The sequence below is a fragment of the Callospermophilus lateralis genome, chromosome 2 (assembly GCF_048772815.1).
Source record: "Callospermophilus lateralis isolate mCalLat2 chromosome 2, mCalLat2.hap1, whole genome shotgun sequence".
NCBI classification, from domain to species: Eukaryota; Metazoa; Chordata; class Mammalia; order Rodentia; family Sciuridae; genus Callospermophilus; species Callospermophilus lateralis.
The window spans coordinates 11590367-11618014 of record NC_135306.1 but is presented as its reverse complement, the minus strand read 5'-3'; the positions used below and the strand labels follow the sequence as shown (position 1 = coordinate 11618014).

Genomic DNA, 27648 nt, shown 5'->3' with positions numbered 1-27648 from the left:
ATTGGCTTCTCTCTGGGCTAACCAATCCACCCTCATCACGTGACGAGGAGGCCCCGGAGCACTGTGGGACTGCTGTGAGGAATTCTAGGCTAGGCGAAGGGATTGATGGGAAAATCCCTGTGCATTCATCTGCGCCGGCTAGACGCTGTCATGAGGTACTGTACTGTCAGTCTCCCACCACGAAGCGTGTTCTTTGAACGGAATCTGATACACCCGTGTTACTTTCTACTTCATTCTCCTGTAATGAAATGCTGAGCGGATCCCTCAATTCTTTCACATTGGTACCACGTAATCTGCCAATCACAAAACAAAAACACCAAAATGAAAAAGTTTAATTGGCAGACACTTACACCTCTCTAATCTTATTAAAGAGAAAACCCTGAGCTCCTTCAATGTGGAACTAGATGTCCATCAAAAAGTTCTATGGAAGTAAACCAAACATTAATTAAAATATGCAAAATGTTATATAATGAGCTTTAAAAGCATGGCTATTACTGCCTGATGACAAGATCAGCGCTTTTGGAAAAATTCATTGGCCTCCATCAGACTTTTATGTATATGTTGTTATCCTTTAAATTCACTTTGCTAGATGGAATATATAACAATCCAAAATAAATGTTCCCAACAATCAGCAGTTCATTTTTATATTTTCAACTGGAGAGTAATGGGTGATTATATTTATATAGTTGCTTTCCAACCTATTGTATTTTTCAATTCTATGGAAGACATATGTGTGTGAAGACATATATTTGTGGGTATATGCACATAAACATGTAAATACATATGTATATATGCATACATGTATATACACAATTATTTTTATTCCACAGACGATGGAATATACCTGATTTTTCAAAAGTATACTGATCACTACATATAACAATGCCAACCCACTTTCCCTAGACTTCCTATCTCTATCTTCAAACCCGTTTTCAAAATTTGACAGAGATTAATTCTACTTGTTTACTGTTTGTCTCCTTCCACTAGAATAAAAGTTTCATGAGTACAGGGATTTTTGTTTTTACACACAGATTCTAGTACAGATAATTAAAAACTCAATAGGTATTTTTAGAGTAAATGATTAAATAGGAGAAATTGTGACCTAAAATTCATGGACATAGGCAAGACACGAAGTTCTCTATTCCCACCTCCACTTTATTATTTCTATGTAAACATAAAAGCTAGTTACATCAAGGAAAAACAGCAAGGATTTTCTCTTACAACAAAGTAACAACTACCTTTCAAGGTCTTTTATATTTATAAATGCAGTAAATAAAAAAGCTGTTCACAAATAATTTTATCTTATCAAAAACAGAAACAACTAAAAGTGAATATTTTAAATGAAGAAATCCTACACTTTGCTTTGCCATGCCTACATATTAAAAATGATTCCATTCACCTGCAACTTTTAAGACACATCATGCAAACATACCCTCCTAGGAATGTTTTAAGATCACTCTGTTCTAGTTAACAGGAATAAATAATATAAATAACAACCATCACTTTTACAAAACACCCTTCCCCCAAAGCAAAAATCTCAAAGTGCTCACAAAAAAATTTTACAAGAATCTTACAAGGCACACATAAACCTAAACATTTTCAACCAAATTTTTCTCAAACATCCAAGATAGTAAATGCCAATTCCTAAAAAAATTCAGTTTATTTTACTCTCTCTTCCCATCCCAAGCCCTCCCCTTCAAAATTTTATCCTAGTAAGGAAAAATAAGTACTTCAAACAGAAACTATTCTTGAAAGGGAAATACTTTCACAACTATAAATGGTCACTTACTCAAATGGGAAAGAAAATTAAGCACTGAAGTATTATATTATCCAGTGGAAGAAAAACACTACTTTAGAAAAATTCTGTATCCAATGGAGTATTTATATAGCAACATTCATAGACACAAAACTCTCCTCTGTTGCTTTCCTCTTTTCTCAGTTCTCAAATAGAATTAAATATAATATGCAATTTTAGACCTGGAAATGATCTTACAAATTATCAAGACCAAAATTATTATATATAAAATTAAGGAACATTAAAGGACAGGTGACCTGCCCAATGTTATTAATTAGTGACCTGGGTAATAAAGTCAGTTTTTCTCATCAAATATGAGACTTAGAATCTTTAAAGTCTCCCCCCAGAGTAAAATTCTATGGAGAGTATCTTTCCCACACGAGTATCACAAAAACAATATTTTACATTTATAACAATCAATATGATTCTCCATGAAATTCTTATAAGTGGTACAAAGTATATTATGTTTTAAAATACAGGACATCAATAGAAATTAATTATAGTAGAAATTTTACATAAAGCTGAGGTAAGTAGAAAAAGCATAGAACAGCCTGAAAGTTAAATTTGTCCAGTCAGGCTTCTTTACTAAAAGTAGTTCCTGCATTTTAGAGGAGGTGATTTGCCCTGTGATATATTTTGATCTTTGTTATGACAACGAAAACAAGTTTTGTATTATATGTAGGCAGGGACATTAAGAGAGCTGACTCAGAATATTACTCCTACTATAGTAATTATATGGTTTTGCTTTTCTGGAAATATCAAATAAAACTCTAAGAATGGGTAAGATTTTTGTTTAAAGAGTAGATAAAAAATGCATTAAACGAGGGGCTGGGGATGTGGCTGATGCAGTAGCGTGCTCGCCTGGCACGCGTGCGGCCGGGGTTCGATCCTCAGCACCACAAACAAACAAAGATGTTGTGTCCGCCGAAAATTAAAAAATAAATAATAAAATTCCCTCTCTCTCTCTCTTTAAAAAAAAATGCATTAAATGAAAATATCACTAATAATTAACATTAGTAGCTATTCACATTTAAACTATTCATCTAGTGACAACTAAAATATATTGACAATTAAAAGGGAAAAAGGGAATGAAAATTGATACGTGCATGAATGAACCTCAAAGGCATTATGTTGCGTGGAAAAAAATCTCAAAAGGGAATATACTAAGATTCCATTTATCTGACATTCCAGAAAAGACAAAATTATAGTGATGAAGAACTACTGCCAGGGTTTAGAGCTAGGAAGAACTGACCACAAAGAGCAGCATGAAGGAGATAAGGGAAGTGATGGAACTGTTCTATATGCCAATGGCAGTGGTGATACAAAAACTAAAAATTATGATTTAACTTTAAGTAAAATCAATAGCTCCATTAATTATTCTAAAATATGTATAATGATAATAAAAATGAAAGTACTTTAAGGAATTTAACATTTTCTAAGGAAATTCTATTCCAAAGTGAATCTGAATTGTGTTCCTTTATAATTTAAAATAATAGGTATCTTGGTGTTTGTTTAGCAGAAAAGGAAAAATGTTCCTAGTAATACCTGTTCTTAAAAAAAAATGACTAGTAATGAATAATAGTGCATTTTAAAATTTATTTTCTTTCATCATTCTGATTAAAGTTATTATATAGTTGGATTTAACATTTAAATTAATTATCTAAACACTACAAATCAGAATCTGCAAATACTGTCGGATCCTCAGTCATCAGAATAAAAAATATTTAAGTAAGACACTATTTCTCAAAGTGTACCACTGGGACTTATACGTAACATAAACGACAAGACAAGTCCCATAACTTTTTCATGCCTCTCACAATTTTTTGGAACTGTCAGAAGTTCAGAATGAATAACATGTGAGGCAGACCTAAAAGGGGAAGGGATGGGGAACAATAAAATTATTACAAATACAGCATTTCTAAAACCTATGAGAATGATACAAAGTTTACAAAGGAAGTCCATGATTCCATTTATAGTAGACCTTGCCTTTTAAGATCAGGTCTAGATAATTTTTCACCACTACTTCTGCCATGAACAGAGGTTAAATGCTTTTTGAGAGCAGACTTGTGCTTGAAATCCATATCACAACAATGGCATTTGTATGGCCTATCCCCACTGTGTATGTTCAAGTGGTCCTGAAGCGTGCTTTTAGCAGTAAAGGTCTTCAGGCACACAGTACACTGAAAGGGCCGAATGCCCATATGCCCTCGAATGTGCCGGTTAAGATTTTTCTTCTGTGTAAATGTTTTCCCACATTGTAAACACAAGAAGAGTTTATGCATCTTAAGGTGGCGCAGGTAGTTTTCTACATGAAGAAACCCTCGTGGACACCTGGGACACTGGTGCCTCAGTGAATAACTCTCCTCTAGGTTCTGAATCTCACTTGCTGTACCATGACTTTCATCAGTATTCTCACAAAATAAACCCTGACCTTGATTCCCAGGAACTTCTGCCACTCTGCTCTCCACTGTAGAATTAATCAATGAATGCTGTGTTTCAGAGAAATACAGGCTTGCTTTTGATGAGGTACAAGGCTGTGAAAACTGCCCATTTTCTCCACTAGCTGTACTGATAGATTCTACATGAAGGATACAAATTTCGTTGTCTTTAAAACCCACATCTATTGGGGATAGCTCTGGTGACTTCATTTCCTTTCTCTCTGATGTCAAGCTTTCTACTGTGGTCTGAAACACATTGTCTTCCTCTTGTTTAACATGGAAATCTATGTTTATCGGGCTATCTTCTGAAATTTCAATTATCTCACAGTCTTTATCAGAACTTTCTTCTTCATTCTTAACATCTGGATCAGAAGAGTGACATAGGTCAGCGTGTTGGTTGTTGTTTTTCATTGATAGATCAATTTCCAGATACTTTGACAAAGCTTCTGTGCACTTTTCCACAATGTGAACCATCTGAAGGTAACTGGCAGCAGTCAAATATTTCAAAAGCTCTTTCCTTTTTACTTCAAGTGCTCCAGTGTAGCAAGAGAGCAACAATTTTCTGCCAACTTCTGCACTTTGCAGAATGGTGATTCTGACATGTTTTGATTGTGTGAGTAAAAACTGATCTCTCATGAAAGTGGAACAAGCAGCCAATATCACCTTGTGCCCCTGGAACTCAGTGTCATTAATATAAATTGATACATCACAAAATAAATTCTGCTGCCTCAAGAGATTCATTTTCTGTAAGACCACATCTCCTTGCTGTTCAAACTGGAAGTGCAGAACATCAGACTCAGCAGCCATGGTCAAAATCTAAGCAGAATAAAACACAAACATTGATATAAGCATAAGGAACGCTTCCTCCCGCTATGATAGTAAGAATAATTTCCTTTCTCTCCAAAACCCAAAGCTGAAATGGAAAAAAAACCCAAATTGTACTCTGGGTGCTAAGAGTGAACCTCTATATCACCATCTCAAAATCCAGAAAAGTATAATGCATTTGTCTATGACCTCAAGACACATTTCTCATATTAGCTAAATTTTATGTGCCATGTGATCAAGAACACTCAATTTTTAATATCCAGTAATAGGCAAAGTGATCACAAAAAACTACACTTAGCATGATATCCCAAATTAGAAACTTTTATGTACAGACCTTCTGTTCCCCACGACTACTACAGTTCCTCAGCCCTGTTCACATGGATCATTGTAATGTTTTCCCCCAGGCTTCCTCAACATTAACAATCTCTTGTATAACCCTCCTGATTTCCACCCGAATTATCATCATCATCATAAATTAAACAACAAAATAAATCTCTCTTCTGATTTAAGTCATCCATTGCCCTCCTTTAACTCCAGGATGGCCTTTAGGTTCTTAAAAAGAATGCACGATCCTTCTCTATTTAAGCCTAATTCACTTTTACATCTTGATCTTCCTCTACTAATCATACTCTTAAGTTCCTTAGATATTAAATTCTTCATAATCGCTCAGATAAAAACACCTAAATACACCTCCGCATAGTTATTACTTTCGCGTTTCCAGCTCCTTTTTCCAGCTCGTGATTAGGCTCCTTTAAACCTAAAACAAATGAGACTACAGTGACTCCTCCCACAGGGTCAGTCGCTCTCAGAGCACCACGAGAGGACGCCTGATTCCTCCGCGTTCCTTCGTGAGCATAGGAGCTACCATGGAGGGGGAAGAGGTCAGGCAACACTGTGGACCTAGCACTGGATCACGGTGGCCCGGACGATCCCTCCGGCTCCGCGTACAGCACGACCCGAGTTTTCCGGGGCCTTATCGGCCGAGGCACTACAGCACCCGATTAGCTTCTCGGGGGTCGCGCACTGCCGCCCTCCTCCTCCTCTTCAGACCTCGACACCTGGCGAATCGCCTTCGCGCTCACTTACCGACCCTGACAACCGGTGTTGAGGCTTCCGCGGTAGCGGCGGCCAGGCCGGAAGGAGGACTTAGCCTAGAAGGAAACACATCCGGTGTCAATCAGTTTTATTGCTCACTTGGGGAGCCGCCTGGGCGCCCCGGAAGGACATCTGAGACTTTTCCTCAGACCCCCTACCTCCTGGAACGACAGAAAAGCACCCAAATGCCGGCGAGCCTCCTTTCTTCTTCCCAGTTTCGGGACGCGAGCCATTCCCCTTCGTGAGTCCTCCCCAACATCCATATAGGAGACAAGTGTGAAGTTGGGTCACGGCACTTGCGTTCCAGTACCCAACGCCGGAACCTGTGGAGGGTCCTTGCGGATTATTACGGGGCGGGGTTTCCCTTTACGAGGCCGTTTACTTCTTGAAAAGTGGCAGAGGAAAGGAGAAACTACCGTGGGGATCTGTATTCAAGATTGCCTAACTAATGCCATCACGATCTGGGCCCAAAGTCTGAAGATAGCAAGATAAGTTTCAAGTCCACTCCCCAGTGCCCACCCTCTTTGGTCTGTTATCTTTTTCTTTTTTTGCTGTGCTGGATCAAATCCAGAGCCTCGCTCCTGAAAGGCAAGACCATCTAGCTACGTTCCAACCCCCAAAAAACTGGGGACAGAAGCAGCGGCTTTAACCATGCAAAGCATTTCTTCCCACTTATCCTAATTGGTTCCCACTCCTATAATCCATTTGTCTGCCATCAATACTGCATTTATCATACCTGTTTTGATATTTGTGTCCCATACAGGAGGTATTTAAGATAGTACTTACTGATTTTTGCTTTCCTAAAGTTTAGTACTTAGTAGGCATAAAATGTCTGAACCAGTTTTTAAAACAGCTGCTTTACCTCTTAGCCAATTCTCACGGAAATAGCCGATTCCAGTAATAACTAATTTTAGTTAACTCGTATTTCCTTCTGAAAGTATACTCAGCATATTTGATTAATGTGCTTTAAAGAATAAGTATACTGGATTCATATTCAAGCAACCGAAAAAGCAGGAGGGGAGAGAAAAGAAAGTAAACCATTGACACAAGAGTTTTAATTGTCACACTTTTATTAAGGAAACTTCCCCATAATAAGTGAAGAGGTAGTTCGTAGTATGTCTAACATACAACAGATTTAGAACAGCTAGTCATGAGCTGATATAAAATGTGTGGTTTGTTTAGGACAAGATTTTAGAAGTGGTGACACTGGTCACCTTCCATCATAGACCTAATGAAGAAACTAAAACAAATTAAAACCACATCTGATTTACCTTAGAACCACTTCAATTAGGAGTTTGTCTTTAAAATTAAATAATAAATAAATAACTGAGACACAGCCATTTTTAAAAACCAAACTGAAAGAGTCCTTTCTCCTTCTTAATTATGCTGGGGATGGATAAAATACAAATGCTGAAAGACTAAGATTTTAAAATTATTCTCTATAGGAACATGACCATGTTTGAAAGTCATCTTCCTGTATAAAATTTACTTTATATCAGAAACTTGACCTCTCTGCAACATAATCTAAGAAACATGTATAAGCTAAGAAGGAGAAAAGGCAAGTCTCACCAAAATTAGAAAATGTCTCACAGAAACAAAACACCTCTCCAACCAAGAATGGAGGAGACTGCAGATTACTTCAGTGGTTTGCGCTTGCAAAAAGTGAGAATTAAAAGTTTTACCAAGAGAAAATCAGAAAAAATGCTTTAAGTGTCCAAAGAAAACAAGGCAGTTTTATTATTCTAAGTAGAAAATCAAATTGAGACCACATAAGATTATAAGGTCCATTAGGGCAGGGACCATATCAAATCTTACCTTCATATCCTCAGTATCTATATAGTACCTGGCAACAGTAGGTGCTTAATAAATGTTTCTTGAGGCTGAAGGTGTAGTTCAGTGGTAGAGCATGTGCTTAGCATGCACAATCCCCAGCAAAAAAAAAAAAAAAAAAAAAAAGAAAAAAAGTTTCTCAAGTGACTGAACTAATTCAGAAATAATCTCCAACCAGAGACCAATCATATATGAATCCCTGCCTTTCAGTCTTCAAAAATAGTAACAAAAACAGGAAATGCATATGACCAAAGGAAGCATTCCAACTTGAAATTTTCCTGTGAAGAAATGATATTCAGAGAAAAAACCCAATACTGGTTGATACTCAGTCTTACTGTTGCATAGAATTTATAGTCTTTGGATCATATACAAAATCAGAATGCTAGAAAGCAACATTAGACTATAATAATGAGTGATGCTGGGCATATAAGATACCTAGTGATCTTATCACTCAACTGTATTCTCAAATTTTTAAACAAAAGAAATTATACTTCAAATTTGACTCACATGTAAATGTTTCAAATTATGACCCATCAGACTATATGAATTAGTCTTTTTTTGATTATCTTTGTATGCGTTCTCATTGCCCCAAAATAAAAACAAAGTCCTGAAGAAATCGATAAACAGTTTTCCAGACAAATCAATTTCACATTGGGAGCCTTCTCACATTATTCTTACTTGCCTTTTCCCTCTCTAACCAATACTTAACATATCAGTCACTTGCTTGAGGAGAATGTAATATTTATCAAACTAAAAAATAATTAATGGGCTAGTGATATAGCACTATCAGTGGCAGAGTGCTTGCCAAGCATGCACGAGATGCTCTGGGTTTGATACCCAGCACCACAAAAAATAAAAATAAGATAAATCTAAAAAAATAATAACATAAATAAATCCCTTGTTGATATTTTCTTGGCAAAATCCAGGCTGTCTCAGAAAGCCAACAAGTAAACACAGAGGTGAAACAAACTGGGAGCTTTTTGCTAATGCATTATTCTCCATTGTGTACTAAATCTCTTTAAATCAAGGTATAATGGGAACAAGGAAGGAGATATTAATTTATATTTAGTCACTTATCGATTTTGGCCAGTCTTGGCCAGGACACCTCTTGAGCTTTGGATGTCCCATCTTAAAATGAAAGAGATGGAATAAATGATTTCTTAGGATTCTCCAAGTACTCTTAACAGTCCTATTGCTAATTCTAACTCAGGGTCTAAAATAAAACTGAAAATTCTATGCCTGAAATGTGCTTTGGGAGAAACAGTTGTTTTGTTTTTCCATACTAGAAGAGCAACTTTGTATTATCAATTTATTGAAAGTGCGAAAGTGGGATGGGGTCCCTTTAAGAGGAGTATCTGAATGCAAAATTGTTTCAAAAGCGCAGATTGTTCCTATGTTCCACTTAACTTTCTCCATATATTTTAGAAATTGATACATGAGGGAAGAATTAAGAGACTTGTAGTTAACTGGACAAAACTCTATAGCCAGACTCACCTTTCTGATGGCTGAACTCTGATGCAAAGTTCAGAGACTCCTCAACAGCCCCCTTCTAGAGAAACCATTATTCTTTTGCACATTTCAAGTGTGCCTGAAACAATCATGTTTTCAAAAGCATCACTAAGCTATGCTTTAAGAATATGGTCTCTTACTGGGATATGCTACTTGGAAGACCTTCCATGTGAGTACTGTTGTATTACTTGTATTTTTGTCCTTTGTTAATTATACTCCTTATGGTGATCTCTGTCTCCAGATGTGGCTGAAAAGATTGTACTCTGGTTTTTGTGAACAATGAGATGAAGTTGGGCTTCAATAGTGTTGAAAAGGGCATAGAACAACCAACATACTTTTTGATAGCCAGCTGCAAGGCAAGTACAGATGGTAGGATGCAGACTCATTAATTTATCAGACATGGGTGAATTATTAATAGGCAACCAGAGGGTTCTATCACATTCAGATCAACAGCAGTATTATCATATATCTCAACCTATTTTTTGCCAAAAAACAAGACTATTCACTTCTCTTAGCATAGCATCTATTAGTGGAGAGTGGGATGATATTGTTAATTTGTTGGTGACCTTCAGACTGCCTGGTAAAAGCCTAAAACAGTGTAAGTCTAAGACAACATTAGGTAGACAAATGGAAGTATTCCTTGGGAAAGGAAAACAGACATCACAGGATAAATAAAACATAAAATGGGAGAGATCAGAAGGAAGGCAAATCCACTCCAAGTGGTAAGTTGCCTGGTCTATTAGTGCTTTAACTCACCCCATACCACCTGCACAGAGGCTTCAGAGAAGTCAAACTAGCAAAACCACTCCTAAAAATACTCAAAAGACTATTGTCACATTCTCAGTCACTGCTAGTTGTGAGCATTAAGTCCCTACTCAATTCACACAAGTACTATCACTCCTTAAGTTCAGGACAGCTTGGGCCAGTTTACCTGCATCCAGGACCTGTGTTGCGTCAGGCTGTGGCTGACACCCTTTAGAGTCTGTGACTGTCGTACATGCAAAAGAATCAAAATCCACTGTGAGGTCTTGCACATTTCTCTCATTGGCATTATCAAAGCTGTTTTTGCCATGCAGCTGCTTAAGGTGTTTCCTCAAAACTGGCTTATGTGCAAAAACCATGTCACAATAGTTACACTTATGGGGCTTATCTCCACTGTGAAGGTTAAGATGATCCTGTAAGGAACACTTCTGAGAAAAGGTTTTCCCACAGATTTTACACTGGAAAGGTTTAATTCCGGCATGTACGCGCATGTGTCGATGAAGATTGCCTTTCTGAGTAAAAGTCTTGCCGCAGAGTAGACACATAAAGAGTTTGTGCATTTTTAAATGGTTGGCGTAGTTCTCCAGGTGACGAAACACCCTGGTACACTTTGGGCACTGGTGATGCCACTGTAAGCCTTTGTCTACACCTCGAATATTAGGCCCAAAAACATCTTTTGAGGTCATGATGATGTTATCACTGCCTGTATAAGAAAGGGCATAATTGTGGAGATGGTTTTGTTCTATTTCACTTACTCTGTTTTCCACAGTTGAATTTATCAGGGAGTGCTGGGGCTCTGATGAGTGTAAAGCAGTGGGTTCAGAAGAAATAAACTGGTTCTGATCTTTCTTACTTCTAACCTCAGATACATCCCCAATAGATTCTACCTTAACAATCTGAATATCACTGTCCTCCATATCCATACTGTCTTCAGATGGATGAATAGAAGGTGAGTCCTGCTTTGGGGAGCCTCTGGCATCTCCCTGCTGTTCTTTTGACTGGGGAGAAGCACTCTGTGGTTCACATCCCTCTTTACTATCCATTGGTTGTTTTGGCTTTATAAACTTCCACAGGGCCTGTGTGCATCGTTCTACAATGTGGCTCATCTGAAGAAAACTCGCAGCAGTCAAGTAATTTACCAGTTCCATCTCAGGGAATTCCAGCACACCACTATAACAGGATAAGAGCAATTGTCTCCCCACTTCAGAACTCTGTAATATTGAGATTTTCACCTCTCTGGAATCATTCAGTAAAAACTGGTCTCTTAGGAAGGGGGAACCTGCAGCAAACACAATTTTATGCCCCTGTACCTCAATATCATCTATGAGAACTGTAACATCACAAAATTTATTCTCTTCTCTTAATTTGTTCATTTTTTGTAACATTGAATCTCCATAATTTTCAAACTTGAAGTGAAGGAGATCTGATCTTTCAGACATTTTGGCAGACCTAAAGAACAAAAATGTAAAAAGGTTGAATTTAAGGAAATTTAAACAATTAAGAAACCTGGATTTACCTTCCAAAACCAAATTTGTTGTCATGCTTTGTATGTATGCAAATGAAATTTTCTTTGAAAGAGGAAGCTTTTGATGGCTATTAAAAATTGCTCTTTACCAATATCAAGGGTCAATTGCACCTAAAGAGTAGACATATATAAGTGTAAATAGCTGGGCATTCACTCAACTTTTTAGACACTTAATATAAGAATATGTATTATATTGGATAATGCTAAGAATATTTATTTACTTCTCAAATGAGAATTCAGTCAGATTTCAAAAGCAAACTAAAACATCCCAACCAAAGTAAAGATGAAGTGATTAGTTTCTTTTGTAAGAAACTGTGGACCTGTGTCTCCTAAATCAAAATACACTTCCTTTGCTTTGTATTTTAAAGAACCACAACAACATTGTTTGCCACATGCATTCCTAGACAGTCCCTTTCCTGTCTAGATCAATGTGAATTCGTTTTATTTTCATTTCTGTTTTGTTTTTCCACTGTGAATACATATGAGTAATTCTGTGATAAAATGAAAAAGTTACAGATGTAGAGGGACAATGTTTGGCAAGTATTCAAACATATTTCTTTATTCTGTGCATTGTGTATAAATCTAAACTCTGTTTTGAGAACATTTCTTGAGTTCGGCACCTTGGTACATGCCTGTAATTCCCTTTACTCAGGAGGCTAAGGCAGGAGAATCACAACTTCAAGGCAGTCTCAGCAACTTAGTGAGGCTTAAGCAATTCAGTGAGATCCTGCCTCAGAATAAAAAAAGGTCAGGAATGTGACCCTTGGGGGATTCAATCCCTAGTACCTTCCAAACAAACAAAATCCTTGATATATAAAGAAAATACTTGATACAGAAAAGTCACGTGGTAGGAACATTAGTAGGAGTAGTATAGATCTAATCAACCCCTTCTAGATTCTGTTCTTTCCTCTTTTTCCCTATTTACCCATCAATACTTTCACATGGACTACTAAATCCGATTCATAAGTATTTCTATTGGCTTCCAGTTTCTATTCCCTCTTATACATCACTTGCCATCTTTTAAACACATGATTATATCCCACCCTACATGAAATCCCTCAGTGACTTCCTGTTGTTTCTTGAAAGAAGACTAACCTTTTGAATAAGCTTGTTAACTAAACCTAATAATAATTAAGGCAAACACAGGCATAACCTTTTCAACCACAGAGAAAGTATCTTTGCCAAAACCCTTTGCACAGGGCTGGGGGACGTAGCTCAGTGGTAGAGGACTTGCCTAGCATGCATGAGGCCCTGGCTCTCTGATCCTCAGCACTGTTTTTTAAAAACAAAAGAAAACAACAACAACAACAAAAAACCCACTATGCATATTGGTCTGTTGACACAGCAGTTCTTTTGCATAGTCTCCATGTTCAATTTCCACACTCCAGATTTTCTCAGAACTTGGCTTCCCACGTGTCTCTCTAAAGGGAAAAGACGAATTAACCATACTAATGGTCTAGTAGTCATTGTAATCTCAATACATCTGAAAATTCACCTTGAATTTTTTGTATTCGTCTGTCTTTTAGTTCTGTTAAATGAGACAACTAGTTTTCCTGGCCTTATCTAAACCTAAGGCCAATCTCTGACATTTTAAGTTCAATAACACTGATTTTCAGAGGCTCACAGAATATCAGTTCATGATAACAGAGTCCAAGTTTTGTTCCTATTCCTCAGTACCTGGTATGAAAGGTCATTATTCTATTGACTCCACATCTTATCACATATGTTTCCTTAGTATAGAACACTAACTTCTAGCCAGTTTTTATTTCCTCTGAGAGGCCCTTCCCTGATCCCTTAGAGTAAAAGAGTTGTCTCTAGGGCCCTTAGCAAAGTATTTCTATCAAAACCCTAAAATACTTCATTAAATACTTCCTTCCCCTCCAAACTCTGGTTACATGGCATGAGGGAAACCTCCATCCTATTCAATGGACTAATGCTGGAGCTCATATCTTCTTGGGTGAAATAGTCTTTTCTTTTGCTCTAAATTCTACTTATTGCTTGCCTCATTACTGGCTAAACTCTCTTCTATTCAAACTGGTGTATATTCCCTTCACCTATTATTATATAAACACACAGAAGGTGACAATTTGTATTGGCTGAACCTATAGGGTTAATCTGAATGTATTAAGAAGGAAGAATTGTTATGAAGACCATCTTATTGCCTGCACAGACATTACAAATCTGAAGCCACGAGGGCTTACAAAGGAATAAAAATGGGAAGGATGAGCAAGTAACAAAAGATCACTTAGAGAACTTGAAAACCACTGGATATAAAGAATGAAAACCATAAATGTGTAGATTATATACCAGGTAGGTCAGCTAAATGTATATGAAAAATGGGAACTGGTATGGCACAGTTGATTAATAAAGTATATATTTCTTTCCCTCTGTATAGCATTCTGAATATCTGGATAACAAATGATCACAATAAGTATTAAAAACTTCACTGAGAAAGAAGGGATGTAGAGAAGCAAATGTATCTAAGGAAAGGCAGTATCAAATATAAACTAGAAGATACAAGGAAGTATATCAATAATCTAAAGCAGCAAATTCTTTATCATTGGTCAGTTTTAAGCAACTGCAGTAGCTTAAAATGTCCACTGTCAAACTGGAATGGTGAATGTTGCAGTTGATAACAACCAGAAATTATAAAAAAGTTAAGTGGCTAAACAAAAATGGGATCTAATTTTAAGAGTTCAGCTGGTCTTTTGATTGAGAGAGAGAGAGAGAATTTTAATATCTATTTTTAGTTCTCGGCAGATACAACATCTTTGTATGTGGTGCATGAGGATCGAACCCGGGCCGCACGCATGCCAGGCGAGCGCGCTACCGCTTGAGCCACATCCCCAGCCCTCAGCTGGTCTTGACTGCATTATAGCTGATCATGATACCCTCAAGTCAGTATTTTTCTACTCATTGTTTCCAACTACAGTGTGATAGCACTCATAGTTTTAGAGGGATAATTGTTCCTTGATACTCTAAACATGAGGAATGGTAATACAATTGCATTTACTTTTTATTCATTAGTTCTCAAGAAACTTACCATTAGTAGCCAAACAGATATCTTAGAAAAGTGCTTGCTATAATCAATCTGATATAGTCCAAGAATGTGAGGGAAAGTTACTCTTTTTAGGAAATTTTTCCAAATACCTGTCATTTTGCTGCATTGTCTCCTTCAAATTCTTATTTCCAGACCATATAGTGTATCCTTTAATTGTTTCCTGGCATGAGTTCTCCTTTCAGTAGATTGTTAGTTATTTGATGGAAAGGACCAACTGTTGGTTATGCTTCACACAGTTTATTAAACAAAGATCAGCAGAATAATGCACTCATAATGTTCCCTAAGGAATTATTATTGAGTGATGAAAGGAATGCTCTTTAGTATCATGATACTCTGTTGGGTACTTGGGGTAAAACATTTTTCAGGGGTTTGATTCCCAAAATAGTTTTGGCCACATAAAACCAATTTAAACACTTTGTTTTGATGTTTTAAAAATAGGTAATAAGGAAAAAAACAAAATAGGTATTAAAGGGCTGGAGTGTAGCTCATTGTTAAAGTGCTTGCTTAGTGTACGCCCAAGGTTCTATTGATCCCTAGGATCACCTATACAGACACGGCCACAAAATATGTAATATAAAAATTATTAAAATTCTAATAAACTAACTTAATTTTTTATTTTTTAAAAATTTATTTTTTACTTTTAGGTGGACACAATATCTTTATTTATTTATTTATTTTTATGTGGTGCTGAGAATCGAACCCACTGCCTCAAGCATGCTAGGCAAGCACCCTACCACTTGAGCCATATCCCTAGCCCCTTAATTTTTTAAATAACAGAAATAATAATACCTAACCTTTTCTGCATCCTTGTTATAAGCCAAGTGTAATTCTAAATGTTTTACCTAAATTGACTTGTTTAATCCTGAAAATCTCTATAGCCAGGTATCATTATCCAAAACAACTTGCTGAAATTAAGTAGGAAGTGTTAAGTGTTGGAGCTAAACTGTGTGTCCAAGCTGCATTTATGCCAAATTCCATATATGAAACTAAGCTAGATGCAGTTTTGCCTAGAGGATTATATTTTAACTGTATAATAGTTCAGATTTCTCTCCTCAAGAGTAGGCCAAGAAAATCTATTGAGCTGTATACTTAAGATTTGTATACTTCTGTATGTTTTATTAATGCTTTAATACAAAGCTTATGTTTAGAAACAAAAACTACCACTTAAAGCCAAATTTGCATCAAGTATAAAAAATTTTAATGGTATAAATCATTTCTGCATTGGTTATATTCCTGATTGCATTTAATGTCTTTTGCCTTGTTATACCTTCCTTTCCCATCTAACTTTATTATTAGTTTTCCATCTTTTATATATTTACATTTGTTGATTGAAACTTAATATCATTTGCAATTAACACAAAACAAACATGAATATATTTGATTTCAGAATCCCCACCTGTAAGTAACTTCTAAGTATAGTAGTAATTATTCATAATATTCATAAAAATCACTTATACAATTCTGGATTATAGTATGGCTCCTTGTAACTGAAAGAAAGCAAAGAATTCATCAGGTAGAATGGTGACATGGGCACCACATTCTGTTGATTCTTTCCTTAGAATGATTCCCAAATCCTCTTACTTGTTCTTAATGTCATTGCCACAGGTCAGGCCTCCTTACTCTACTGCCCAGGTTACTGAGATTAAATCTAAATACTGGGCTGGGGTTGTAGCTCAGTGGTAGAGCGCTTGCCTAGAATGTGTGAGGCACTGGGTTAGATTCTCAGCAACACATATAAATAAATAAAATAAAAGTCCATGACAACTAAAAAAAATTTTAAAAATTTAAATACTGCTGATAACCATTTCTTTAACATCAATGTAAACAGAGATATTCTCACTTAAGATTACATTTTCTTTGCTTATATTTTAGAACAGAATTAAAATTTTCCCTTTGTTCAAACAGGAATAATCAAAAAGGGCTAATGAATAGCCTAGGGTGGCCAAGCAGTGAGAAAGTACCTAAGTTTCTTATCTCAAATTCTCATAATAACTGCAGCTAAGAGAAACTTTTCTTTCTGGATAATAAACTCCTAAAACCATGCTAGTCTATTTCCTTATTTACCTCACAGAGGGCCCTTATTCTTCAATTCAGCACTAACAGTGACCTGGTAGTCTTGTTTCTCACTAACATAATATGCCATTTTCTCAAATAGGCTGTATTATGCTGCAGCCTTCCTATCTGTAAACCTCAGTACTTTTCTTCTTTTCAGTGACTTTCATGAAGCTACATTCTTTTAAGTTCTCACTCGTTTGTCTTGTTTGGACTTTTTTTTTTTTCCAGGGAGGGGGGAGTGCTGGGGATTGAACCCAGGACCTTGTGCATGCAAAGCAAACACTCTACCAAGTGAGCTATATCCCCAGCCCTTGTTTTGACTTTCAAATATAATAAATATATATAGAAATATATCCTTTCCAGAAAAATTTTAATCATTGTAGATAAAATTCCTTTTCCCGGGTGCCTACCACTCAATACTTGGTCTTTCCTGATGCTCACTGTCCCTATTTTAAAAACAATACTAATACATGGCTACCACAGAAAACATAAACATGTTTCTTATACATAAATTGTTTTGCAACTTGCTTTTTTCATCTATTCTTTTTGAGAGCTAATTGGGTGGGCAAATATAGAGCTAGCTCATTCTTTTTATTTATATTATTTCATTTTTTATAGTTGTAAATGGACAGAATGCCTTTATTTTATTTGTTTTATTTTTATATGGTGCTGAGAATGGAACCCAGTACCTCACACATGCTAGGCAAGTGCTCTGCCACCGAGCTATAGCCCCAGCCCTATTTTATTTTTTGTGGTGATGGGATTAGAACCCAGGGCCTTGCACAAGCTACATGTATTATACCACTGAGCTGTATCCTTAGCCCTAGTTCACTTTTCTTAAACTAATGTACAGAAGTAAACAAGTTTCTTACCTACTTACCTCAGTTTTCTTTTTTCTTTTGGTGCTGGGTTTTGAGCCCAGGGCTTTGTGCTTGCTAGACAAGCACTCTGCCAACTGAGCTATATGCCCCCACCCCAACCTCAAGTTTTTTTTACCATTTTTTTGCTAGTCTTTCCTTGAGGACTCATTAAATTAAGTGAAGGAAGTATATCCTTCAAAGCTCAGTATTGGATTTTTGCAATGCTTTTTCAAGACTTACTCAGAAAGCCTGTATTGTTTCTCAGTGTTTTATTATCCTCTTTATGTTAAGAATTCCTAAACCCACATCCTTATCAGTAACCTTTATCTCAATTTAAGCTACTCAAAAGTGCCTGCTCTAGGCTATTTCTTTATTACTTAAAATGCATGTTGCTCACACTGTTACACTATATCAAACTCAGCCAATTAAGAAAAAAAAACCATGGAGATGCCTTACAGAACAGTGACTGCACAAGCAAGGAAATCTTTCATATGATGTTATTCTAACAGATCAAGGCAGAAAAGATGAAGGCCTGAATAGAAATAATGATAATGTGGATGGAGAGAAAATAGATTTAAGAGATGTTTCAAAGAACTAATAATCTTGCCAGGGGTGGCTCATACCTATAATCTCAGCAACTGGAGAAATTAAGGCAGAATGTTAAGTTTGAATCCATCCTCAGCCACTTGGTGAGACCCTGTTTCAAAACAAAAGGGTGGGGGGTCTGGGATATGGATCGGTGGTAAAGAGGGCCCCTGAGTTCAATACTCAGTAATGCAATTAAAAAAAAAAAAAAAAAAAAAAAAAGACAACCTTGGTTACCAAAGTGGAGAAGAAAGGAAATAAGAAAGTCAAGATGACTCCAAGCTATTTGATTTGAGTGACTAAATATCTTTGCCTGTCATTCAGTAAGCTAGAGAATACTAAAGGGGATGAATCTGGTATTAAAAATAGTGAGTCAGAAAAGCCTACATAACATCATGGTAAAGATTTATTAGCTAGGTGGATTTGGATTCATGGCAAGTGATAAATGAAAGCATAAAAGTGGAAGAAATAGACCTAAGTTGGCATAGAAGAGAGGAAAAAAATAAGAAATATATCACAAACATAAATTCATTACTTACCTTTTCAAATTGTGTCTCCTTCCAAGCCTCTCCATTTTTTTTTAAGAATAAGCCTATCTTTTCTTAAAATTTTCATACTTACTCCTTTGCCTCCAAAAATATTGTCTCTGCAAAGTAGTGGAGGCAAAACATGGACTCTTGAGCCATATTTTCTACAAGTAAAACCCTGCTCAACTATAACTATGTAACTTTGTGCAAGTTACTTAACAATTCTGCTTCAGTTTTCCTGTCTACCAATATTTAATTACTTTATACTGTGGTTATGGAGAATTAAATCAGTTAATTTGCCGGGGGAGGGGCACTGGGGATTGAACCCAGAGGTGTTTAACCACCAAGCCACATCCCAGGCCTTTTTTATATTTTATTTTGAGACAGGGTTTCACTGAATTGCTGAGGCTGTCTTTGAACTCATAATCCTACTGCCTCAGCCTCCTGAGCTGCTGGGATTACAGGGGAGAGCCATCACACCTGGCTAAATCAGTTAATTTTTTTAAAAAAGCTTCAAATGTTTTATGTGATCTATAAGCATGGGTGAAGTAAGTAGACAAAACCTGTCAGTTTTTATTGTGAAATCCTTCATATGCATTCTTTTCTGATTCCCACTTAACCAATTCTCCATATATCATTTTTATTTTTTAATTTGAGATAAGGTTTTGCTAAGATGCTGAGGCTTGAACTTGTGATCCTGCCTCAATCTCCAAAGGTGCTGTGATTACAAGCATGTGGCACCATGCCCAGCCTAAAATTGACTTTAAAAGGTCACTAATGATCTCTTAATAATGAAATTAATCACTTTTTCCCCTTCTCATCCCTCAGGTGCTTTTGCATGAATTAATCGAGCGGAGTCTTCAATTCTCTTGATATCTGGGTCTTCTTGGTTGCTAGAACCCTCTGTTTCCGCTACCGTACCAACTACTACTAGTTACAGTTCTTTTTCAGCTTCATAAAATGCATCCACTACCCTCCCCTGTCAAAATGTCCTTCTTCTTCAACACTCCCTTTTTGATGCCAGCTCTTCCTATAGCTTCCACCTGTATGTTTTGGCTGATCTCCAGATATACACTTCCAACTCTATGATGGGCGAGTTCTGTGTGGCTATCCCATTAGATTTCAACATGTACAAAAAGTGAATTTGTAATCTACACTAACCTTATCATTCTGTTTCTGATTATGGCATCACATTCTTCAAAGGCCTAAAGTATATGAATGAGATTAGATTTGATACCTTTTTCTCCCTGAACATAAATTACCTATGGAGTCTTGACACTGTTATGTCAAGCAACCAATATTACTGTCATAAATCTAATTCAGGAATTTACTGCCACTCCCCAAACTTATCCGATTACCCCTTTAAACCTAATTGCAATAAGTACTTAACCATTATCTTTAAAAGTCCAGATTCAGTTAATAGGAATTTCTTCCTTATAGGCTTATTATAGAAAAAAAAATGACTTTTTGCAATGAAAATCAGACTCATCAAAAAACTGTCATTATAATTAAACCTTTCACTGTCTGGCCCCAGTCTACTTTCGTCAAACTCCATCTTATGCACAGAAGCTCCCCCAGCCCCACCCCGATTTACTCTTTCACACATTACACTCAGTCATTATTTAGTAGCACTCCAACTGTTCGTTCTAATTGAAAGCCTCTTCCACACTTTATCCTCGCCAAGAAGTATAACTCAGATGTCTCTTCTAAAGTCTTCCCAGCACTGCTTCCTTGAACAGTTCGTACATATAAAGCAAACTATCTATCCTTCTTTCTTTCCCTGTCTCTCTGAGGTGCACTTGTTTATATATGGCTCACACACTAGACCCTGAAAATTTTAACGACATTTAACGAATCCCCAGCGCCTGGCATAATGCCAACAATGTACAAAGTGTTCTGGCCACTGGCTGAACTGGGGAAATCCCATTGAAAGAGTAACTCATATTCTCTTGGGTTGGCGCTAAAGGCCTTGCCTTAGGCAGGCTCCCGCAGATCGTTTTCCCGGGCCTCAAATCTGGCACTTTCAACAAGACGTCAGGATCCAGCATCGGGGTCAAATGTCGGGCCCTCGGTTGGGGTGCAAGGATGCGGTCCCTAGGGTATGTTCGGGCTCCCCACTCCAGAAGCAAGGAATGGGGAGGGAGGCAACGTGGGCCGAACTAAGGGCTTAATTAAGTCCCCTAGGGCCTAGGCTAGTCTCTTGGCCCTCTTTTTAGTGCAAGTCCCGGCCGATCCAGGGCCCCAAGGGGTTCCATTTTGAGAGATCCCGTATCCCAGCCCGGTGCTCCGGCCGCGTCGAACTTACAGACCCGGGGGAAGGTCGCCGTCAGGATCCGGCACAGCCAGGAGCTCCGGCCCCTCGGGGCTCCGGGAAGGGGGAGGGGCAGGGAACCGGAGCCAAAGGGGGACCCAACGGAACCGGAAGGGCAGCCCTTGCCGGACAAAGACAACTTCCAGGTCCCATGGTCATCTCCACCAATCGGAATGCTCGGAGGACGACGGGGCCTCGAGAGGGACTTTCCGCGCTGTGGGCGGGGCGCGGGCAGAATGCCCAGTACACTTGCCACTTCGTTAGCTTCCCGCTGGAGCTGTGGTTCGTGAAGTGTCCGTGGCGTCGGCCCTGTGTGCTTCTCGGTTATCAGTTAACCCAGGCTCCCTTCTCGGCAGCTTTTCTCGAGCTGGGCCTCCGCCGTCTGCTGCATGGCTTGGGCCTGAAGGGCGCCTCCGCTCTTAAGCCTTGGTAAGTCCCTCCCGTTTAGGGATGTGGACTCGAAGCGCGGGAGCCAGGAATGCAGAAAGCAGTTTATTCTCATTTCGGTGTTTGTTAGGAATCTTGCCTCGGGGTTCTTTCTCCTCCCGTGTCAGTCCTAGGGTAATCTCTTGCATTCACATTCCAGATCCTTTACAGATCTCTCTCGACATCCCAGATACCTGTGTTGAGCTCCAGAGCCATCCGTCCAGAAGACATCTTCCAATTGGTTATCCCAGTGTAATATGCCTTTTGAGTATCTCAAGTTCATCTCCAGACCTGCCTCCACTCAGCCCCTGTAGTTCACGTGTTGGTGAACTGCATCATCCATGAATTCCTCCCTAACCAGAAAATTTTAGTATCATTCTAGAACCCTTTTCATTGCCTTTCAATCCCATTGTTTACTGAATTCTCCCTTTTCTCCCCCCCCCCCCCTTGGGGCGGTATTGTGAGAAAGTATAATCATTTTAATCTTTTGTGTTAAATTCTGTGATTAATTACATTCACGATGTTGTGTAACCTTCACCGTTAGTTCTGTTCAACCTTATCCTTTTATGTGTGATATACAGTTTTGTTGAAAAGATGTCTTTCCCCGTTAAACGGTCTTGGCATTCTTGTTGAGAATCAACTGGCTACATATACGTAAACGTGTATTTCTGGACTATCTATAGTACAGTGGTCTATATATTATTTTGTTAGTACATTTATTACTATTAGGATTGAAGTCAGGGGTACCTAATCACTGAGCCACATCCCCAGCTAAGTTGCGCTAAGTTGCTGAGGCTGGCTTCAGACTTGTGATCCTCCTGCCTCAGCCTCCTGAGTCAATACTGTTTTAATTACTTTAGTTACAGCTGTTTGGAAGTTGCACCTTGTGTGCTCTTCAGTTTTTTTCTTTTTTTCAATATCATTTTGTTAATGTCAGATTTTTTTTCACTTCCATCTGAACTGAGAATTGACGTTTCCAGTTCTTCAAAAAAGGCTTTAGGAATTGTATTGAATTTGTACCTTGCAGGGTATATCATTGACAACTGTGTATTATTATTATTTAATATTTTTATTTCAGATGTATACAACACCTTTATTTAATTTTATGTATTTTTATATGGTGCTGAGGATTGAACCCAGTGCGGCAAATCTGCTAGATGAGTACTGTACCACTGGGCCACAACTCTAGCCCTACAACTGGATATTATTGGCAACAGTTATGTGTACCTATCCGTGAACATGGGGTATCTTCCCATTCTTTTAGTTCTTTGTTAATTTTATTCAGCTTTCAGGTTTTTAGGATGTGTCATTCATTTAGAAGATATTTTGATTGAATTACTTCCTCTTCATATTGTTCATTGCTAGTGTATATTGTTATTGTATCCTTGCAACTTTACTGAATTTGTTTATTAGCTATGGTAGCTATACTGTGGATTCTTTGGAATTTTCTACATATTAGATAGTGTAGTCTGTTAGTCTGTGATTAGAGATTCTTTTTTTTTTAACGTGTTCGCTTTTTTTTTTTCTTCTTTTTTTTTTTTTTTTTTAAATCTAGTGGCTCTGGATACTGGAACAGTGTTGAACTGCAGCAGTGGAAGTGAGCATTATGTTTTATTCTTGATGTTAAGGAAAAAGCTTTTCATCATTGAATATGAAGTTTCTCATATTGTGGATTTTTCATTAATACCTCTATCATGTTAAAGAATTTCCTCACTATTTAAGTTTCTGAGATGTTATGAAAGGGTGTTGGATTTGATCAGATCTCTTTTCTGCACCACTTGGGATGCTTGTATACCAACTGTCTTCATTCTAGTTTTGTAATGTATTATATTAATTGATCTCATGTGGAACTAATTAGGATGAATTCTACTTGGTTATGATGAATAATTCTTATAATATGCTTTTGGGATATATATATATATATATATATATATATATATATATATATATATAATATATATATATATAAAATCTTCACTTATTATTTATTTATTTTTATGTGGTGCTGAGGATCAAACCTAGGGCCTCACACCTTTTGAGGCAAGTGCTCTATCATTGAGCTATAGCCCCAGCCCTGATTTGTTTATATTTTGTTGATTATTTTTGCATTTGTATTCATAAGAGAGATTGATCTGTAATTTCTTGTGGTGCATTTATCTGGCTTTGTTACCAATGTAATGCTGGCCTCATAAAATGTGTTAAGAAACGTTCCTCCTTCTTCAATTTTTTGCAAGAGTTTGAGAAGCATTGTTAGAAATATCTCCCTAAAAGTTTAATAGAATTCACAGGTAAAGCTGTGTGGCACTTTGTTTTGTTGAGAAGTTTCAATTGCTGATTCAATCTGTACTTGTTATACATCTGTTGAGGTTTTCTATTTCTTCTTGAATCAGTTTAGGAAATTTTTATGTTTTAAGGAATTGGCATGTAATTATTAATACTAATCTCTTATATCTGTAATGTTGAGAGTAAACGCCTCACTTTTAATTTCTGATTTTAGTCATTTGTGTAATATCTTTTTCATTCTTCATTAGTCTAGCTTAAGTAAGGGTCCTCAATTTTGGTGTGTGTGTGTGTGTGTGTGTTTTAAAGAAACCTTGCTATGTTATGTTGCCCAGGCTTGTCTCAAATTCCTGGGCTCAAGCGAAGCTCCTATCTCAGCCTCCTAAGTAGCAGAAATTACAGGCAGTTACCACCATGCCTGGTTTCATTGATTTTTGTTTGTTTGTTTTTCTGTACTCTAATTTGTTCATCTCTATTCTGATTGTCTTATTCCTTTTCTTCTGTTAGCTTTGGGTTTCGTATGCTCTTCTTATAGTTCCTTAAGGTGTGAACTTTAGGTTTTTTTGATTTGAGAACTTTCTTCTTTTGGAGGGGGGAGTTTACTGGGGATTGAGCTTAGGGGCACTCTACCACTGAGCCACATCCCCAGCCCTTTTTTGTATTTTATTTAGAGACAGGGTCTCACTGAGTTGCCTAGCGCCTTGATTTTTTTTCTGAGGCTGGCTTTGAACTTTGGATCCTCCTACCTCAGTCTCCTGAGCCACTGGGATTACAGGCATGCACCACCGCACCCAGCTTCTTCTTTTTTAAAATGGTTATTTACAAATGTATATTTCCCCTCTGATCACTGCTTTTACTCTAACTTATAAGTTTGGGTATATGTTATTTTTATTTTTGAAAATTTCCAGTTTTTGTTCAGCTGCTGTTTTCTTTCTTTCTTTTTTTTTAAGAGAGAGAGAGAATTTTAATATTTACTTTTTAGTTTTCCGCGGACACAACATCTTTGTTTGTATGTGGTGCTGAGGATTGAACCCAGGCTGCACGCATGCCAGGCGAGCATGCTATCCCTTGAGCCACTTCCCCAGCCCATCAGCTGCTGTTTCTAACATCATCTCATCATGTTTAGAGAAGGTACTTTAGTTATCTATCTTATTAAAAAATAAAAAAAAAAAACTAGACATGTTTTATAGCCTAATGTATGGTCTGTCCTGGTGAATGTCCCACATGTACTTGAGAAGAATGTGTATCCTATTATTGGATGGGATGATCTATGTCTGTTAGGTCTAGTTGGTTTTAAGATGTTCAAGTTCTCTATTTACTTACTAATCTGGTTATTCTAGCACTTATGGATTATAGGATATTGTAGTCTCCAACTATTATTATAGAACTGTTTTACTACGTCTTTTAATTGTATCAAGTTTTTGCATCATATATTTTGAAAGTCTGTTACTAGATAAGTACATTTTTATATAATCTTACTGTATTGAAATGTTTATTAATATATGTTATGCTATCTTTTTAACCTTTTTAAATTAAGGTCTATTTTGTCTAAATTTAGTATAACCACCCCAGTTCTCTTATTTACAATCTACATGGAACATTTTATTTTATTTTATTAATTTCAGCCTTTTTCAACCTAATTGTGTCTTAAGGTCTAAATGAGTTTGTAGACAGCATGTAGTTGGACCATGGTTATTTGTTGTTGTTGCTATTTATTTTATTTACCAAAGATTGAACCTAGGGATGCTTAACCACTGAGCAACATTCCCAGGCCTTTTTATTTTTTCAGACAGGATCTCGCTAGTTTGCTTAGGGCCTCACTAAGTTGCTGAGCTGGCTTTGAATTTGCCAAGTTGGTGGAATTACATGTGTGTGCCACTGTTCCCAGTTGGACTATGTTTTTTTAAAAACTATCTGCTCATCTCTGTCTTTTGATTGGAGAGTTTAAACCATTTATATTAATAATATTAAGGAGGAACTTATATCTGTCATTTTTCTATTTTTTATTGTTGATACCTTACTGCTATTTAAAGTTCTCATTTCCTTCATTACTATTGCCTTTTCTGTTTAGTTAGTTTTTGTTTAATCTTGAAGTGTTTGATTTCTGCATTATTTCTTTTTGTAATCTACTGATACTTCCTTTGTGGCTACAATAGGATTTAACATCTGTATTAATCTGTTTTCTGCTGCTAACAATACCGCAGACTGGGTAAGTTAGGAAAAAAAAAAAAAAAGAGGTTTATTTTGGCTCACTGGTCTGGTTCAAAGTTGAGGAGCCAGTCTGTTGATAGTCTTAAAGCCTGTAGAGTCCCAAAGTGGCAGGGGACATCATTTGGGAAGAGTGTATATGTATGTGTGTGTGAGTGTGTACCTTTTCTGGTCTCTCTCCTTTTTCTTATAAAGCCATTAGTATCCAATCATGTAGTCTCCACCTGATAACCTTGACTAGTCCTAATCATATTACAAAGGTCCCATTTCTCAATACCATAATTGGATTAAGTTTCCACCCTCTTAATACCATACAGTGGGGATTTAAATCCATCAATTTAATCATCTAATTTGAATTGACACCAATTTAACTTCAATTCATTCAAAAGCTCTGGTCCTATATAGCTCTGTACTTTTTTGTTGATTGAGGTAAGAGATGACATCATATGTCCATTAATAAAGGTATTTTATACATTTGACTTTTAGGTCATTAAGAAAATTGAAAGTGGAGTTAGAAATTATAATTAATCTTATTGAGGATCTGTTTTTGTTTCACAGGTTGCTTCTTTGTTACTGCTTTGGAGATTGTCTTTGGCTTGTGACAGTTTGGTTCTAATGTTTGATGAAGCTTTCTGAGTATTTCTTAGTATGAATTTGTTGAACTGTAAAAATCATAACATTTGGGGAGTTTTTGACCTTTATTTCCTCAAATACTCTTTCTGCCCTTCTTTCTGTCTTCTTCTTTGGAACTTACACTTTCTGACTCAGCTTCAAGAAAGAAAGAAACAGTATTTGTTTTGTTCGTATGTTTCCATATTATTTTATTTGGGAACCAGATATCTAAGGATTAGGATATTCAAAGCAATCACTTATATGGAGGAAAATAGAAGGCTTTAGTCAGGGTTGGATACAGGCTCAGAAAAGAACTAAGAAGACCATAAGCTTTTACCTTAGGCTGATCCCCTAGCATAGAGAGAATTTAAACACCAACCAATCTAACAAAAAACCAGCAAACCTGATGGAAGAGAGAGTTTCTGATTTTGAGTCACCATGTTTTAAGATTCAGGTGTCCAATTTTCATGAAAAAATCACAAAGTATAAAAGATTCAGCAAAGTATGAACTATTCAAAAGAATAAATCAACAGAAACTGTCTCTCTGGAATCCCATATGTCTGGCTTATAGACAAAGGCTTTAAAACAACTGGTTTTTGTTTTATTTATTTATTTGAGATAGGGTTTTGCTAAGTTGTTGAAGGTGGCTTCAAAGTTGTAATTTTCCCTTTGTCAGCCTCCTGAATCAAGTCGCTGGAATCATAGGCAGGCATTCTTACCAGAGTGATCTTTTATTCTGATCACAGATAGTGTCATTATCTTAAAAAAAAAAAAAAAATGCAAGGCATCCCTGTAACTATAGGTTGAACTTCAGTTTCCTTATTTTATTATTAAGGATTTTCCCATTCTGGCTCTTGCCTATTGCATTGTGCATTGCTTTGTTTCATACAGACCCCTATTCTACTCATACATTAATGTTATTGTTCTAAGGTACAAAGCCACAT

General features: G+C 36.9%; 4 protein-coding genes across 6 annotated transcripts in view; 2 read left to right on the top strand and 2 right to left on the bottom strand.

Moving 5' to 3' along the window:
- Nucleotides 1-1134: 1134 nt before the first annotated feature.
- Nucleotides 1135-21227, bottom strand: Zbtb6 (zinc finger and BTB domain containing 6). 2 transcript variants are annotated; one of them, XM_076845522.2, is made up of 3 exons: nucleotides 21173-21227; nucleotides 5766-6209; nucleotides 1135-5049 (listed from the first exon to the last, which is right to left on the bottom strand). In XM_076845522.2, exon 3 carries the CDS (start codon nucleotides 5038-5040, stop codon nucleotides 3766-3768), a length of 1275 nt encoding a protein of 424 aa, XP_076701637.2. In that variant the 5' UTR covers nucleotides 5041-5049; nucleotides 5766-6209; nucleotides 21173-21227; the 3' UTR covers nucleotides 1135-3765. The 2 variants fall into 2 exon arrangements, with proteins under 2 accessions (XP_076701637.2, XP_076701636.2); XM_076845521.2 differs by having other exon boundaries at nucleotides 6145-6209.
- LOC143641423 (uncharacterized) overlaps nucleotides 5911-27648 on the top strand; it is a 166217-nt gene continuing 144479 nt past the window's right edge. Inside the window, exon 1 of the mRNA XM_077108811.1 lies at nucleotides 5911-9661. Within this exon, the coding sequence (XP_076964926.1) occupies nucleotides 5925-6398 (474 nt within the window). The 5' untranslated portion in view covers nucleotides 5911-5924 and the 3' untranslated portion in view covers nucleotides 6399-9661. The remainder of the gene's footprint in view (nucleotides 9662-27648) is intronic.
- Nucleotides 7206-21303, bottom strand: Zbtb26 (zinc finger and BTB domain containing 26). The gene is made up of 2 exons (XM_076845520.2): nucleotides 21173-21303; nucleotides 7206-11703 (listed from the first exon to the last, which is right to left on the bottom strand). Exon 2 carries the CDS (start codon nucleotides 11691-11693, stop codon nucleotides 10368-10370), a length of 1326 nt encoding a protein of 441 aa, XP_076701635.1. The 5' UTR covers nucleotides 11694-11703; nucleotides 21173-21303; the 3' UTR covers nucleotides 7206-10367.
- Rabgap1 (RAB GTPase activating protein 1) overlaps nucleotides 21431-27648 on the top strand; it is a 167444-nt gene continuing 161226 nt past the window's right edge. The window contains exons 1-2 of one of the 2 annotated variants that reach the window (XM_076845514.2): nucleotides 21431-21607; nucleotides 23160-23201. The gene's annotated coding sequence lies outside the window, so the exon portion shown is untranslated. The remainder of the gene's footprint in view (nucleotides 21608-23159; nucleotides 23202-27648) is intronic. The other variant, XM_076845515.2, reaches the window with a different exon arrangement.

Excerpts from the sequence above, each read along its gene's own strand:
- Zbtb6 (XM_076845522.2), bottom strand. The coding sequence starts at position 5,040 with ATGGCTGCTGAGTCTGATGTTCTGCACTTCCAGTTTGAACAGCAAGGA.
- Zbtb26 (XM_076845520.2), bottom strand. The coding sequence starts at position 11,693 with ATGTCTGAAAGATCAGATCTCCTTCACTTCAAGTTTGAAAATTATGGA.